The sequence below is a fragment of the Alternaria rosae genome (assembly GCF_020736505.1).
Source record: "Alternaria rosae strain MPI-PUGE-AT-0040 chromosome Unknown BKA58scaffold_1, whole genome shotgun sequence".
Taxonomy (NCBI): domain Eukaryota; kingdom Fungi; phylum Ascomycota; class Dothideomycetes; order Pleosporales; family Pleosporaceae; genus Alternaria; species Alternaria rosae.
The window spans coordinates 2,227,614-2,241,643 of NW_025763570.1; the positions used below are offsets into that span (position 1 = coordinate 2,227,614).

The 14,030-nt window shown below is 51.5% G+C and overlaps 6 protein-coding genes across 6 annotated transcripts; 2 read left to right on the top strand and 4 right to left on the bottom strand.

Moving 5' to 3' along the window:
* Positions 1 to 288: 288 nt before the first annotated feature.
* Positions 289 to 1,355, top strand: BKA58DRAFT_433894 (uncharacterized protein; the record flags this gene model as incomplete). The annotated part of the gene is made up of 4 exons (XM_046173230.1): positions 289 to 359; positions 539 to 721; positions 771 to 998; positions 1,076 to 1,355. 4 exons carry the CDS (start codon positions 289 to 291, stop codon positions 1,353 to 1,355), a joined length of 762 nt encoding a protein of 253 aa, XP_046031004.1.
* Positions 1,356 to 2,800: 1,445 nt separating this feature from the next.
* Positions 2,801 to 4,762, bottom strand: BKA58DRAFT_13989 (glycosyl transferase). The gene is made up of 3 exons (XM_046164563.1): positions 4,097 to 4,762; positions 3,674 to 4,046; positions 2,801 to 3,625 (listed from the first exon to the last, which is right to left on the bottom strand). The coding sequence occupies exons 1-3, from the start codon at positions 4,410 to 4,412 to the stop codon at positions 2,911 to 2,913; spliced, it is 1,404 nt and encodes a 467-aa protein (XP_046031005.1). The 5' UTR covers positions 4,413 to 4,762; the 3' UTR covers positions 2,801 to 2,910.
* Positions 4,763 to 5,172: 410 nt separating this feature from the next.
* On the top strand, positions 5,173 to 6,668 carry BKA58DRAFT_13994 (uncharacterized protein). The gene is made up of 2 exons (XM_046164565.1): positions 5,173 to 5,426; positions 5,475 to 6,668. Exons 1-2 carry the CDS (start codon positions 5,211 to 5,213, stop codon positions 6,468 to 6,470), a joined length of 1,212 nt encoding a protein of 403 aa, XP_046031006.1. The 5' UTR covers positions 5,173 to 5,210; the 3' UTR covers positions 6,471 to 6,668.
* BKA58DRAFT_446550 (uncharacterized protein) lies at positions 6,669 to 8,349 on the bottom strand. The gene has a single exon (XM_046174192.1). The coding sequence runs from the start codon at positions 8,271 to 8,273 to the stop codon at positions 6,867 to 6,869; it is 1,407 nt and encodes a 468-aa protein (XP_046031007.1). The 5' UTR covers positions 8,274 to 8,349; the 3' UTR covers positions 6,669 to 6,866.
* Positions 8,350 to 9,253: 904 nt separating this feature from the next.
* Positions 9,254 to 10,641, bottom strand: BKA58DRAFT_305290 (glycoside hydrolase superfamily; the record flags this gene model as incomplete). Its single annotated transcript, XM_046167055.1, has 4 exons — positions 9,254 to 9,603; positions 9,675 to 10,041; positions 10,096 to 10,422; positions 10,471 to 10,641. The coding sequence occupies 4 exons, from the start codon at positions 10,639 to 10,641 to the stop codon at positions 9,254 to 9,256; spliced, it is 1,215 nt and encodes a 404-aa protein (XP_046031008.1).
* A 1,199-nt stretch (positions 10,642 to 11,840) lies between these two features.
* BKA58DRAFT_350752 (excitatory amino acid transporter 1) lies at positions 11,841 to 13,890 on the bottom strand (the record flags this gene model as incomplete). The annotated part of the gene is made up of 3 exons (XM_046168528.1): positions 11,841 to 12,756; positions 12,808 to 13,548; positions 13,596 to 13,890. 3 exons carry the CDS (start codon positions 13,888 to 13,890, stop codon positions 12,326 to 12,328), a joined length of 1,467 nt encoding a protein of 488 aa, XP_046031009.1. The 3' UTR covers positions 11,841 to 12,325.
* Between the last annotated feature and the right edge of the window lie 140 nt (positions 13,891 to 14,030).

Below are 14,030 nucleotides of genomic sequence, written 5' to 3' on the forward strand. Positions count from 1 at the left end.
CACGGGTCACTCCCAACTTCCAAAATTCACACCATACCCATGCATCATGATGCATTCTAATAGGAGTTCCTACAACTATGCTGCAACGAGGGAATATCTTAAACCGAGCATGCTAGCCCATAGACGATAATCCAATCTATTGGGGGATCTCTTTCCCCAGATAGTGTTTGCACCCATGTTGTACGACATGGGTGATCGCAGAAAAGCGGAAAGAACGTCTTGACTGCATTCAGACTAGTTTATGTGACCATCAACTATAAGAGAAGAATGATCAAGCGCACAGCGAACATGAACGGTCTAGTTATCAACTATGCGCGTAATATGACGGGTATGTCCTCTGAGAAGGATGGAGCGGAACAGTAGCTAGTTGAGGGCAAGTCACGAAGCAATCCACCTGATGGACGTGGCGGTATATGACTGTGATGAATTCAAGACCAATACAATGAAGACATCTGATAGCTACCGAACCATCAGGCTGGTGTGTTGATTGATCAGCAGTATCAAAAGTGTACTGACGCTCAACTTGCGCTTCGCACAGTCAAGCCACTGGAGGTCATAGCGCCACACTGTTTGCGTTTGCTAAAGGCCTCCCTCGCCTTAGCGTTCTACATCCGCTCTTCCACCGCAAGCACAAGCAATTTTTCCCATTGGCGGCGTACGAACGACAGTCGCCGACGCGGTCAGACTCTGTCAATACTGCACACAACGATACACGAATCATGTATGTTTCCTTCTTTCGGATCGCGCCCAGTATACTGACGCAGTCACAGATTCGCAAAGATGCGCGATGTCGATACCATCCTTGGTATCCTAGCTGCTGATGGCGCTGAGCTCGACTTGCCATTAGACTTGGTGAACAGCACAGCTAAGGACCTTAGCTATGACATCTACAGCGGTTTCTTCTACCTCAACGCGATCGATAAGCAACATGGAGCAACTATATCGGCTCGGTGGAGAAAAAAAAGTCGCCAGCGAAGCGCCGAGAACTACTTTGCGCCGTACGTCCCGACATCGCTGCCACACATCGACCTGAGATGGACGATCCGCACTTCTATTGCAGTAATTGCACATGCAGAAGCGCGATGCAGCCATACATTTTCGAAGAACTATGGCCTTATATCAATCTGGAAGACTTGTCAGATGCGAAGTCCCTGCTGGAGTTGATCAAAGCCCGAGCCCACAACCGCCCTTCCACTTTCGCTACCTCGGAGCTCAGCTTTTCACCAGCAGCTTCACCACGGTCTGGCCCGAAGCAATGGGCTCTTCCCAGCATATCATTCGCAGACCAGGACCCCGAGGAAAAGGTGTATAGAACGGAGATGTATGGCGCCGTTACGGACCCGACAGAACCCTAACGCATCGCTGTTAATGGGTTGCGATCCGTATGTCTTCTGGGACCAGGCTTGCAGATACTTCGCATTCAAGCTGGTCTGTTGGAAGTCCTCGTAACCTGCTGCGTAAATATCATGCACGAGATCCCCAGCGACAGGATTCTAGCTGATATTAGATCGGTCCCATTCCAGCCACCGAGCTTACCGTCTCGTGAATACGTTAGCAGTAGCCTCACAGATGCAGACATCAAGGCCGAGTACTGTGCGCGAGGTATGCGAAATTGTACGCGCATCCGACATCTGATCTCAACGGTACTGCACAGTATCAAAGATCATGCTTGGGCCATACGCGAGGACCCTGCGTATTTTGCGGAACGTGGGATTCAGTTCCACGAGTCGCATCCGAGCGGAGAAGTGCCGTTGACGTTGGCCAGACGGTATGGACGTCGACTAGCTCGTGCGTACGGATGGGAGGCACCGACGTTCAAGCAGAAGTGAGGATGGTAGTTCATGCGGTAACTTGGCGGTTGATGAAGCAGTGAATGGCGGTATCTGGATGGACTGATGTTATCTGAAAAGGGTGTCGGGCGTTTCTTCTGAGTCAACGCAACAGTTGCACATGTACGCGTTGTTCGACTCGTAGTGCTTGAGCTTTCTGACGCTGTAATTGAGTGATAGACAGGCGGTGCTGAGTACGTCGACTGCCGAGATCTGGTCATGTCAGCGCCATACCGAGGTAGTCAGACCCCAAATGAAACATGCGGGTCGCTCCATTGTGGTATCTTGTGATTGTGTTTCGTGCGCCAACATTAAAGACAGGTTCGTATTAACGCGTAAAATTGGATGCGTCGCTAATTGTTTCCAAGGCTGTCGATGGAAGTCTTCTTGTCGGCGTGAGGAGAGTTGGACAGCAGAAGACGCGAAAATGGGAGGTGGGAGGTTTGCAAGAGCGAATGATGACGCACTAATGGCTTGGCAGGGACAATCGAAGGCAGGAACATCCACCGCCCATGTATATTCTTTCCAAGGTTCCTCACAAAGCTCCCAGATCACCTGCGGCACTCAGATATCATGGTAAATAAGAGGTGTAGGCTTGTCTGTAGAAGGGGTATATTGTTGCTGCAGTGATGTTTCCACTACAGCTTCTAGGTAAGAAGATCTACTAATTGAGGGGGTACTGTGAGAATGGAAACATTCTTCAATCGTCTAACCCAAGCGACAACCATCACGCCGAGCTTTCGTTACATGTATTCATCCATCATGAGAATCAGAGATGCTAACCGCAGAGCGCATGGCCTATTAGGCAAGAGCGCCATCCGCAGTCTCCTATTGAGCATTGACTGCTGCGGCCGGGTCTGACTCTTTGTCCTTGTTGCTGGTCTCCTGGCGAATCGGTAGCTCTGAGCTCGTCTCACCAGCAGTCTTTGTAGCGTCATCAACTCCCGCAACCGGAGCATTGGCGAAGTGTACTTTGCGGTCTGGCGTCTCCGAGATCCTTCTAAGTTCGGTGACAAACGACTCGCCCCACCATGCGCTATGTGAAGTTAGAACGTGTCGGTCGAAACGTGATCATGGGTACCTACCTAGTGTATTTCCGGACGTATTTCGAGAGCTTCTGGTAGTTTAGACTGCGCTGCTCATCGCCCATGGTGACTGCGTCATGGATAGCATCCGCCAACTCCTCGGTGTTCCATGGGTTGACGATAAGACTGCCGTTCAAGCTCTGTGCAGCACCAGTGAACTCGGACAAGATCATGACACCGTGTCGCTTCTCCTGTGTCGCGATGTACTCATAGGACACCAGGTTCATGCCGTCACGTGTCGAAGACACGAGACAGACATCTGAGACAGCGTAGAGCGCAATAAGCTCGTCGAAAGAGACCGACTTGTGCATGAAGTGGATGGGCATGAACTCGATAGTGCCGAACTTGCCGTTAATGCGACCAACAAGCTCATTGACGACTGCACGGAGGTTCTGGTACTCCTCGACGTCTTGTCGAGAAGGAACGGCGACTTGTACAAGCACGACCTTGCCGATCCATTCGGGATGCTCTGTGAGGAAGACCTCGAGAGCGTGCAATTTCTGTGGTACACCCTTGATGTAGTCGAGGCGATCAACACCTACGATGAGCTTCACACCTTGGAACTTCTTCTCCAGGGCTGCTATCCGCTCTTGTACCTTGGGTTTCTGGAGACCCTCGTCGAACTTCTCGGGATCGATACCGATGGGGAAAGCGCCGACGGTAACGACCTTGCCCTTGAACTCGACTCCGTTTGGTGTTGTGGCAAGTCCCCTGATTTGAGTTAGTAAATGCGAATTCTGTCCTTGGGCTGATACCTACAGAATGCGCGAGCAACTACTCAGGAAATGACGAGCGTAGTCGTATGTGTGGAAGCCAATGAGGTCGCAGTGGAGAACGCCGAGCAGAATCTCATTGCGGACGGGGAGGATTCGGTAGATCTCGGAACTGGGAAAAGGTGTGTGCAGGAAGAAGCCAATCTTGACATTCTTCTTGGTATTGCCGAGCTCCTCGCGCAACATAGCGGGCATGAGCATCAGGTGGTAGTCGTGCACCCAGACCATGTCGTTGTCTTGTACGTCCTTTGCGACGGCCTTTGCGAACAGGCGGTTTGCCTCGGTGTAGGCGTCCCAAGCGGACTCGTCGAAGGTAATCTCACCGGGGTGGTAGTGGAAGAGCGGCCACATGATCTCGTCTACAATCGTTAGTGCTTGCAGCGATATGGTTCTATGTAGGTAATCTCACTTGAGAATCCGTTGTAATGCCTATCTGCGAGCTCGTCATCGAGCATGACAGGTACCGCGTTGTACTTCTCCTTGAGCTGGTCGTTCAACGTCTCTGTCTCGTCCTCGGGGACTTCAAGTCCGGGCCAGCCATACCACTGGAAGGTGGTGGTCTTGGAGAGTCCGCTCAAGCCGCTGACCAGTCCTCCCGAGGACATGGACATGTCGTACTTGCCCTCATCGGAGCGCTTGATGGTGATGGGCAGTCGATTTGACACAAGCAGCAGGCGTCCCTCCGACGACTCGGGCTGCTTGAGGGTTGTGGGCGCGTCAGGCATCTTGGCTGTGGATATGGACGTATTGTTGGATAGTGGGGGTTGTAAGGTGGTTGAGTCGCGAAACTCCTGACAGGGAATTTATCTGCGGCGTAGGGTTTGGGCGAGGTCAGCATTCACCTCCGCAACGTGGCTGGGGTCGGTGAGTAGGCGGTGTGGGTAGGTTTCCTTTGGCGCGAGGGGGGAGGAATCAGTTATTTTAATTGTGGTGCTGGCGTGACGAAAGAATGATAATAGATCAAGGCCCGCTCGAAGGTGGAGGCGGCTTCTCGCAGGTTCCGAGCTCAAGCGACCAGAGTTGGCAGACGGCAGGGCGCAGTTACTACCTGGGCAGATGCTAAAGTTAAAGATGACCGGGGCTAGGGGCGGTCGGGACTGGCGGCATGCAGCTTGGTCGCTGACAGGTGTAGGCCGTGTTGGAAAACACTGAATGAAGCTGGCGGTGTCTGTGTGAAACTTGCGAATAAATGTGACGTCGGTCGTGGAGCTGCCCAACCCAACGGACGCGGGGCGCTCACAGACCAACTCAGCGTCAAAGGGCGGCGCCCAGCATCAGCTATGGGCATTTGCATTGGGAATACCATGCTGCCGATGCGATCAGCAGGAAGAATTCGAGGTTCAACTGATACATTGGCCGTGGCTCGACACGACAAATTCCCCGCAGGCCTTGATGCTACTTGACGCCATTGGGTGTCTCCGCGGAATCACGTGTACGCTACCGGCGACGTGCCTGCCCTAACCGCCGCGTCTATCGCGTACGGCCGTCGATCATCAACACCATCTTTGAACGCGCTGTCCACCATGTCGGATTCTGGAGCAGACCGGCCCTCTGAGGCGACCATTTCAAACAAACTGCGCGACATTGTTATCGCGATACACAAATCTGGAAAAAGCGAGGATCTGACTGTGAAGCGCGTTCGGGCGCGCGCAGAGAAGGAACTAGCCCTAGATGAGGGTTTCTTCAAGACAGACTCGACTTGGAAGGAAAAGTCCCAGAAAGCCATTGTAGATGCAGTGGTATGAATCCCGACTTCCAATTTCTGAACAGTTTCTAAACATACGTAGGAAAAGTTCTGCTCCGATGAGCCCTCACCACAGCCTACTCCCAAGAAAGCCGCCTCCAAACCCAAAGCGAAGCCCGCGGAAAAGAAGACTAAAGCTGCCACCGACAACGCCCGAGGCGTCAAGCGCAAGGCTGCGGCACCTGCCAAGAAACCCAAGAAGCGCGCGAAGACCGAGTCCGAAGAGTCTGAAGCTGAGCTCTCAAAACCACCCGCCGAGATATCCGATGCAGAGAGCGAGCCACCCAAGAAGCTAGTACGGCGGGGGAAGAAGACTGTGACAGAAGACTCGGATGAGGAGGATGCGCCGAAGCCAACGTCCAGACCCAGCGCCGCGGTCGAGGATGAGAGCGATGGCGAGCTTGAGCCAGTGAAGAAGGCAGAAACAAAGGGCGACGTATCGGACAGTGATCTGTCCAGCGTTATAGACGAGGAGCCCAAGAAGAAGAAGAAAGCCCCTGCAACGAAGGGCAAGAAAGAAAAGGCTCCAGCGAAACCGAAAGCGGCGCCCAAAGCGAAGACCGAGGATGATCCCGACACTGCCGAAGTCAAGCGACTCCAAGGCTGGCTCGTGAAGTGCGGCATCCGAAAAGTTTGGTCGCGCGACCCCGAACTCTCCCAGTGTGACACCTCGAAAGATAAGATCCGCGTGCTCAAGGGCTGGCTAAAGGATGTGGGTATGGATGGCAAATACTCAGTTGAAAAGGCAGCCAAGATCAAGGAGCAGAGGGAGTTTGCGAAAGATCTCGAGGCAATCAAAGAGGGCGAGGCGGCATGGGGAAAGACAAGTGAAGTCACAGCTACGGGTCGGCCAAGCCGAAGGGCAGCAGCAAGACCTGTACCACAGCAGAAGGTTGTACTGGAAGATGATAGCGAGGAAGAGGCTGGCGGCGATGATAACGACGACGACGATGACGATGATGACGACGATGTCCAGGGCCAGTCGGAAGACGAGGAGGATGATAAGAGCGGCGACAGCGGAGGTGACGACTCTGAATGAGCTACGTCTGCAATTTCTAGTCTTCGTGATGGTTCACCGCCTTTGCAAAAAGTCCTTGTGGACTATACGACACCACATCTAATACATGCGCGTGATTTCTTCGCGGCGTAGTAGGACGTTTGATACCCCACAAAAGCTTGGCTGTTCCTCTTGGAGATGAGTTCCCGCGTCTACCCGATTGAAATTCTTGGTGACTGAATAGATGGAAACATCATACAAACTATCTGTAACGCAGTATAGGTCAAGGATCGACGGAACACGATGTACAAACTTTCGCTGCGACAACACTCATGTATCAGATCTCTACCCGGAATCAGCCTTTTCTCTCCAGTCCCACTTTTCTATTTAGGCCCCTCGTTCTCCCACAATGACACTGACCTCTACCTAGCTACCCAGTCACTGTCGTTCCTTCGTAGGTACCGGAGCCAGCGGTTTCGCAGCATTACTTGCATCGCGCGTCATGGCACGCGTCTGCATGCGCCGCTGTGGTGGCGTTGGCTGTGGCGGAAGGGGCGCAGGAGGTCGTTGCGATAGTAACACAGAGTCCGCTGAAGGCGGCGCAGAAGACAAAGACGAACTATCTGTAGATGCAGGCGAAGATGATAGATGACGTAGGTCACCCAACGGCGATGGTGGCGCTGATGGAGAGATGCGCACCTTCGCTTCTACAGACGTTGTAGATCGAGAAGAAGAAATGTTGGATGAGAGACTGTTTCTGCAATTTTGCTTTACGGGAGGGTCGGAGTGGTTTTTCTCCTCATCTTCTTCCTCGTCACTGCTAACACTTTTTGTGTCTTCGTGTGTATCGCTTGATAACGCCTTACGCTTACGAGATGATGGTGAGGAGGAGCCGCTGTTGGGTTTACTCGTCTTCGCTTCTCTGTGATTGTGCGGGAGTGTTGGAAGGGATGGAGAGGACGGGGAAGATGAGATAGGTGGATTACACTGGAGTCGATCCTCTGCGGCCGATATAGGTGGGGAAGAGGGTATGCATAGGTAGGGTGACAGGTCCGAGGATATGATGTGGCTCTTGTCCGCGATGGCCTTAGTTTCGTCCACTTCAGTGTGAACAAGGGTGTCGTCTTCATCATCCGAGTAATCGAAACCAAAGCCTCCTGTTGGTTGGTGTGAGGTTTTCGTCATTTCAGTCTGAAGCTCAGCTGTAGACTTTGTTGATCTCTCGACTGTGTCATTCACAGCATCCTGATCTTTAGCTTCAACGACGGCCAAGGTAGTGTGCGACTTCCCGTCTCTCCAAACGAGCTTGTTGTCCTGCTCATCTTCCACGTCTATACCCATGGCATTTTCGTCTTCTGGAAACGCGAGATGTATTGCCTCAAAGTTACGGGACGGTTCATCGTCCAGTAGACCTTTCATTGACTCTGGATGGAACGCAAGATGATATATGTTCAGCATACCACGCGCCTTCTGCGATGGCTTTCTCTCAGAGCTCTTCTCCTGTTCCTCGTTACGGGCTTGTGGAACATCTTGCACCGCTTCGAGCTGCTGAAGGGTGGCTTCGGGAACTTCGAAGCTGTTTTTATGGAAACGGAAGGCGATTGGAAGCACATCAAGATCCCTACCGGTAATCATACACTGGAGCGTATTGCCGAAGAACTCCAAGCGGGCTTCGCTACCGTTGAAGTGTTCTTCATGTCGGGACGGTTCGTAGTTGAGCAGGCAATCGAGAACGATTTGAAAACACTCCAGCATCGCCGTTGCCTCCTTCGCTCTTTCGCTCAGATATAAGAACGTCTCTACAAACAACTTCTTTGGAGCACGCTGCTGAATGTAACTGCCCATGACTGGAAAGAGTTCAGAGCAGTACTTGAATGTAACGAAGTGCTCTTCCACATCTGGTGCGCATAGAAAGGTGCGGAGCCCGGAATCTGTGGTGAGAGCAAGCATAGATAGATTTGATGGCAAAGCTTTCAACTGTTGGATGGCCTCTAGACCAGCAGCATGCTTTTCGTTAAGGTAAGTGGCCAGACTTCGCAGTTGCTCCGTCTCATCCTCGTCATAATTCCCTTAGTCTTCTTCTTTCGCATGCGCATGAGCCTGCAATATATCATCCATCTCACCTTGCTCTATCGGTTTAGCAGCGCGTACTACGGTCCAGCAATCATCGCAGTAATCAAAGATGATATTCTCCGCGGCAATCCGGGTTTCGGTATCGTCAGTGGGGACACAGTTGGCGGGTGCACAGTCTAAACCTTGGATCAAGTGTATTTCTTTCGCATTAGAGCAGAGGAGAGTGTGGTCGAGCTTAGTTAAGAGCGCTGTGTGGGCGCGTTCGCTTTATGTAATGCATGTGAAGCCACACATCTTCGACAAGACTGGATGGCTGACTCCTGGCTGTGTGTCAGATGGTCTGGCACTAGGTGTAAAAATATCAAGCCTAGGATGGTATGGATTAAGGTGGCTGTAGTCTTGGGAGAATGTGCGGGATAGTTGAACGGAAGAAGAGTGCAACGCACTCGTCTTGGCAGGATCAAATAAGGACGTTGATGTAGTCCTGCAATAATGGAGCAGGCTGCTGGAACCTTTTCCGTTCACAATGTCGAATGAAATAACGAGTGGCGCGGGGGAGGAAGTGAAAGTATTCGAATATGTACGTTGTGGAAACATTCCGCAACCCAAATCAACGAGCATAAAGACACCGATTAGTTCGGACGCAATGTTGAATAAGCATAAGCCTTTCTCAGGAAGACAGCGGACTATTACATGCAGCACCAACTGTTTGCTTTGCGATAGGAGTGAGACAAACCAGACAGCGCAGCGTCTTACTTCTTGTTCAAAGCATTGACCTTCGTCGCATGCTCATAAACAAGCTGTTTGGCTTCCGCATCGTCCAAGAAGATAGTAAACCCGTCATCGTGGTTCCTGCCGTAGGAGTAGCCTGAGTAGCCAAACTGCCAGTACATATCTGGCATCTTCTCCTTCAGACTGGTAGCCTGCCATAGTCCGATAGCTTCAAGTCTCGTAACGTTGGAGGTCTTGCTGAGATACTCTTGCCTCTTGTCGTCGGTCAGCCATCCATACTCTTCATGCACGACTGGCTTGCCCACGGCACGAGAGGCTTCGGCATGATCGATGATCCACTGGTTTGCCCATTCGACGCTCTTTGACCACCCTTTGAATAGTGATCTAGTCAGTGTGGGCTCAAGAAGTAGTAGAGTTGAGGCTCGAACGAAATGTACGTACAGTCAGGATAAGTATGGAAGGTACCGAAGTCAATGTTCTTGAGTGCCAACTCTTTGTCGTAGTCTCCACCATCGTAACCGTTGTAGAATCCATCGTCACTAGGTCTATTAAAACCTCCTTCACCGCCCCAGGTGACAAGATGGTTCTTGTCGAGCGACTTGACATATGTGCTCATCTCATCGATCCATTCGGTGATCCGGTCGGGGGTACAATCGTCGCTGCGAGGTAAGTTGCGCACACCATCAGCACCGCATCGTGGTTCATTCGCTAACTCCCATGCCATGATGGCCGAAGACTTGGCGTAGCGCTTGACAATCTCCTTGACATACTTCTTGTACGCCTTTTTGATGGCTGGGACATGATAGAACTAACAAGGACTAGATTAGTCCATTTTTCGTGCCGGAAGAACTGTGTGACTTACATCATCGTGGTACTTGTAGCCTAGGTTAGTCGTATAAACATCCATACCACCGTAATCAGCCCAATTGTTTGTCAAAGCAACAATAAGCTTGATGCCCGTTTTCTCGGCAGCCTTGACGACTTTGTCGAAAGGTGCTAGGTTGATCTCTTGCGTCCCATTGCTCCACCACTGCATCACGTTCGGACTGGGACCGGCACCTTCGCCACCGTAATGCGGGAGTCCGTTCGCGAGTGTTGTTCTGTTCCGGTCATTAAAGCCCCATGTCCTGAAGACGTTCAACCCAGCCTTCTTCGCGGCGCCGAGACCAGCTTCTACATCAGATTGGAGCTGTGAAGTCTCAGTATGTGTGGCAAACCAGAAATGGCATATACTGACATCGTTGAAGGGAAAGTAATAGGCATTGCTGCCTGCGAAGTAGAAATCCTTTCCGTCTATATTGAAGGCGTTGCCTTTGGTCGTGACGAAGCCAGCGGGTGCTTTCCGGCTGACTACTGCAGCCGAAGTGCTAGTAGCTAGCAGTAAAAGCGAGGAAAGGCCGCAGAACATCTTGATCGATCTTTCTGCTTGTGTGCGTCTTCTTAACATTCCATGCGCATTGTAAACATATGTACCTTTTCGGCTCTTGAGCATTTCGACGCTATGCCACTCCGGACACGGGGAACCATCTCACGAGATCACCTTGCACTCCGCATTAGCCTTCCCCACGATATATTGAGATCGCAATGGCCAAGCACCCGATCTAATTGCTGATTGGTGCAAATGCACTAATTCGAGCTTCCGCAACATGAACCAGGTCTTCCAGAACATTCGAAGCCAGGAAATACCTACAAAGAACTATGGCAAACCTAGTGCGTGGAAGAACGGCCCTGTAGCCAGTGCTCACAGTAATTTGTATCTCTTGGAGCTCCAAACCACATGTCGTAACAAATTGTTGCTAGCATGAGGATTAGTTATCAGTCTCAGTCTAGTACGATTTGAACCCGGAGGCACTCTTGCTATGTCGTTGATCTTGTTTTTGAAGGTCTCTTGACTGCGGATAGCGCCACTGTCCAATTTTGAACTTGGTTGCGCTCTGGTTTGTTTTTTTTGCCATGGGCACTCTCAGTTGCGTATAATATCTCAGCGACCGTAATAAATGAACGAACGCTCCGCGCAGGCGAAGATGCTTGCAGTCGTGAGCTGCGGGTGTGTTGTGAGAGTCCTAATAGGTAGACCGCGTTTCTTTAAGTGCGTTGCTCCAGATGTGCGTGGCATGGGTTGCACGGAACTGCAAGCAAACAAATCGCTAATCAATAAGGGTCGCCGACGCGTCTGTCTACGTCGCGACATTATATGCCGTGTGATAAGCTAGAGGCGATCAGTTGGTTGTAGCATCGCCGTTGGTCTGTCTGTTGAGCGTTTGGACGAAGACGAAGAGATGAAGAGACAATTTGTATGACGAAGAGAAGACTGATTAGGGGTCAGAACGCGTACCTTCAACGGTGCTGGATCAGAACGTCATCAGGCGCGACGACATGGATCCACCCTCCATGCCAGTTACTTCTCCAGCATTCAAAAGACTCATTTCGTGTGTGAGTCGCAACTAAGACGCGTTCATCTTCTGTTGCATGTATACCGCGATTGTGCCTCGCGTTCGTGGCGCAACAATGCCTGGGGAAGTAGCTGACGCGCCAGGATCTGCGCGAAGTGGAGCGAAGCTTCCAAGGTTCCTCTCGACCACAAGACGAAGCGTTTGACTGCGTCATCACGAAAACACCCACGAGTTCCGCCTTTCTCGAACCACACGGTCCTGAACACCGACCATATCCAAAAAAGCGATGGTCCGGCTACTTTTCTGGACTGACTACGTTTCCGAGCTGGCTAATTTTCCGGACCGGCCACGTTTTCAGGCTTCGTTCGCACGTATGTCAGCAGCGATGGCATATGCAACACACACCCTACAGTATTGTTCATCTCTTCCACTGCGCCGTCTTTGGTTTTCGCGTAGCCTTGTCAGTGCCCCTAAATCGCGCAATCTGGGGTCCGCTTGTTATGCGGCATACCAACATGGCTTGTCGATGCGATCACTTTGCTCGATACGCCGTCAGTCGCAAAAAATGAGTATCTTATGTCGCAGTCACACAGAGGAGGTACACTTTTGAGCATGAATGAAAGAGGATGGCATTACGTATGATTGAGCTCGGGAAAGCTCGAAATTCTCAAGACAGCTACAAAATCGGGGAGACAGCATCTATACCTTGGACTCTTCTGTCCGTCCGAGCGAGTTGGGATCGACATTCTCAGCCTCATCGTACGACTGGCCATCTTCGTCTTTGATCCCCGTTATGTCCGTAACGACCTTGGCAGCGAAAGTATCGCAACTGACGTTCATTGCAGTTCGGAAGCGGTCAAGGAACCAGTCGATAGCGATGACAACGGCGTACATTCCGGTGATCGGGATATTGACGCTGGAAGCAATCATGACAACCAGAACCAAACTCGAACTTGGAATAGGTGTGGTTCCGATCGAAGCGAGAGTTGAGAGTAGGATGATAATGATGTAATCAGCAGCGTTCAGGGTAATGCCTTGAGTGGCGGCCAAGAACACAACGACGATCGGAAAATATATCGCAGTTCCATCCATGTTGATCAAACATCCGAGGGGTACGGCAAACTTGGTTACTACCAGGTGTCAGTGGACGCGATCAATTACTAATCACCACGGAGACTGACCTGTAATGGGTATACCCTGCTTCAATACACAACGAATGGTAACCGGCAAGGTTGCAGCGCTCGAGGCGGTTCCCCAAGCGGTAATCCATGCTGGGCTCATCTTCATCCAGAACGTGTACGGGTTTGACCTAGTAAACGCGAAGAAGATAATAGGGATAATGATGAAGAGGTGGATGAACATGCCGACCAAGGTACCGCCAATGAGAATCCCCAGGTTCGCACCGATCTCAGCAATATCCAGACGGAACAGATTTGGCATGATCAAGAAGAATACACCAATTGGAGCGAGATGGATCAAAACAGTGATGACCTTGAGGACGATAACTTCGATTTCTTCGACGGCTCGGTGGATTGCGCCTCCTGGTTTGATGACATATCCAAGGACGACTGCTGTGACGAGTACCGAAAGAAGGGCATCGGTCGCCAGCGCGTTGACGACATTTTGGGGGACCAACGAGAAGAACATGTCTTCGACGACATCATGGATGGCAGTTTCTTTCCTTTCGTCCACAAGCTCTTTGTTTTCTTCGTCCAGGTCCAGAGCACTTCCTGAAACTGGGTTCATAAGTTTACTCCAGACTAGGCCGACTAATAGGGCAGAGTGTGCGACAGCGATAATGGTGGTGATGACGTAGTAGCCAATGGTCCAGCGAGCGAGTTTACCCGCTGCACCGCCTCCCTGTGTCATGTTGCGCAGACGCTGGATTGCCAGGATCATGGCGGTGACGATCATTGGAAGGACTACGGTTGTCAGCTTACGCATTCAAAGAGTTTCCATCGCAACATACCAACTGCCCTCAATGCGCGCAACCAAAGGTTACCTGGGATCGCAAGTATCGTGATGGCTGCGTCTGGTACCTCGTCCACGGTGGTAGTGACTGCCAACCCAATGGCAATGGCTAGAACAGCGGCGATAATGATCTGCCATACTGATCCTGGCGTGAGTACTCGCTGCACGAACGTCTTCTTTTCTTTTTCGGCAACGGTGGGCCGCGGCATAATATCTTCTGACGGCGTGCTGTTCGGGCTCGAGGTGGTGCGAACAGCGGCCTCGCCGTGCTTTATTTCTCCGGCTTCACCCATGATTGGCAGTTTCTGGGCAGGCGGAAAGAATGAAGGGCGTCTTCTGATTCCGAAGAGGTGGTAGAACAGCAGTCGAGTAGGCAGCCTAGTCGGTCGCGCACAGCAAGGACATCTTATACACGAACCCCGCCCCTTGGTAT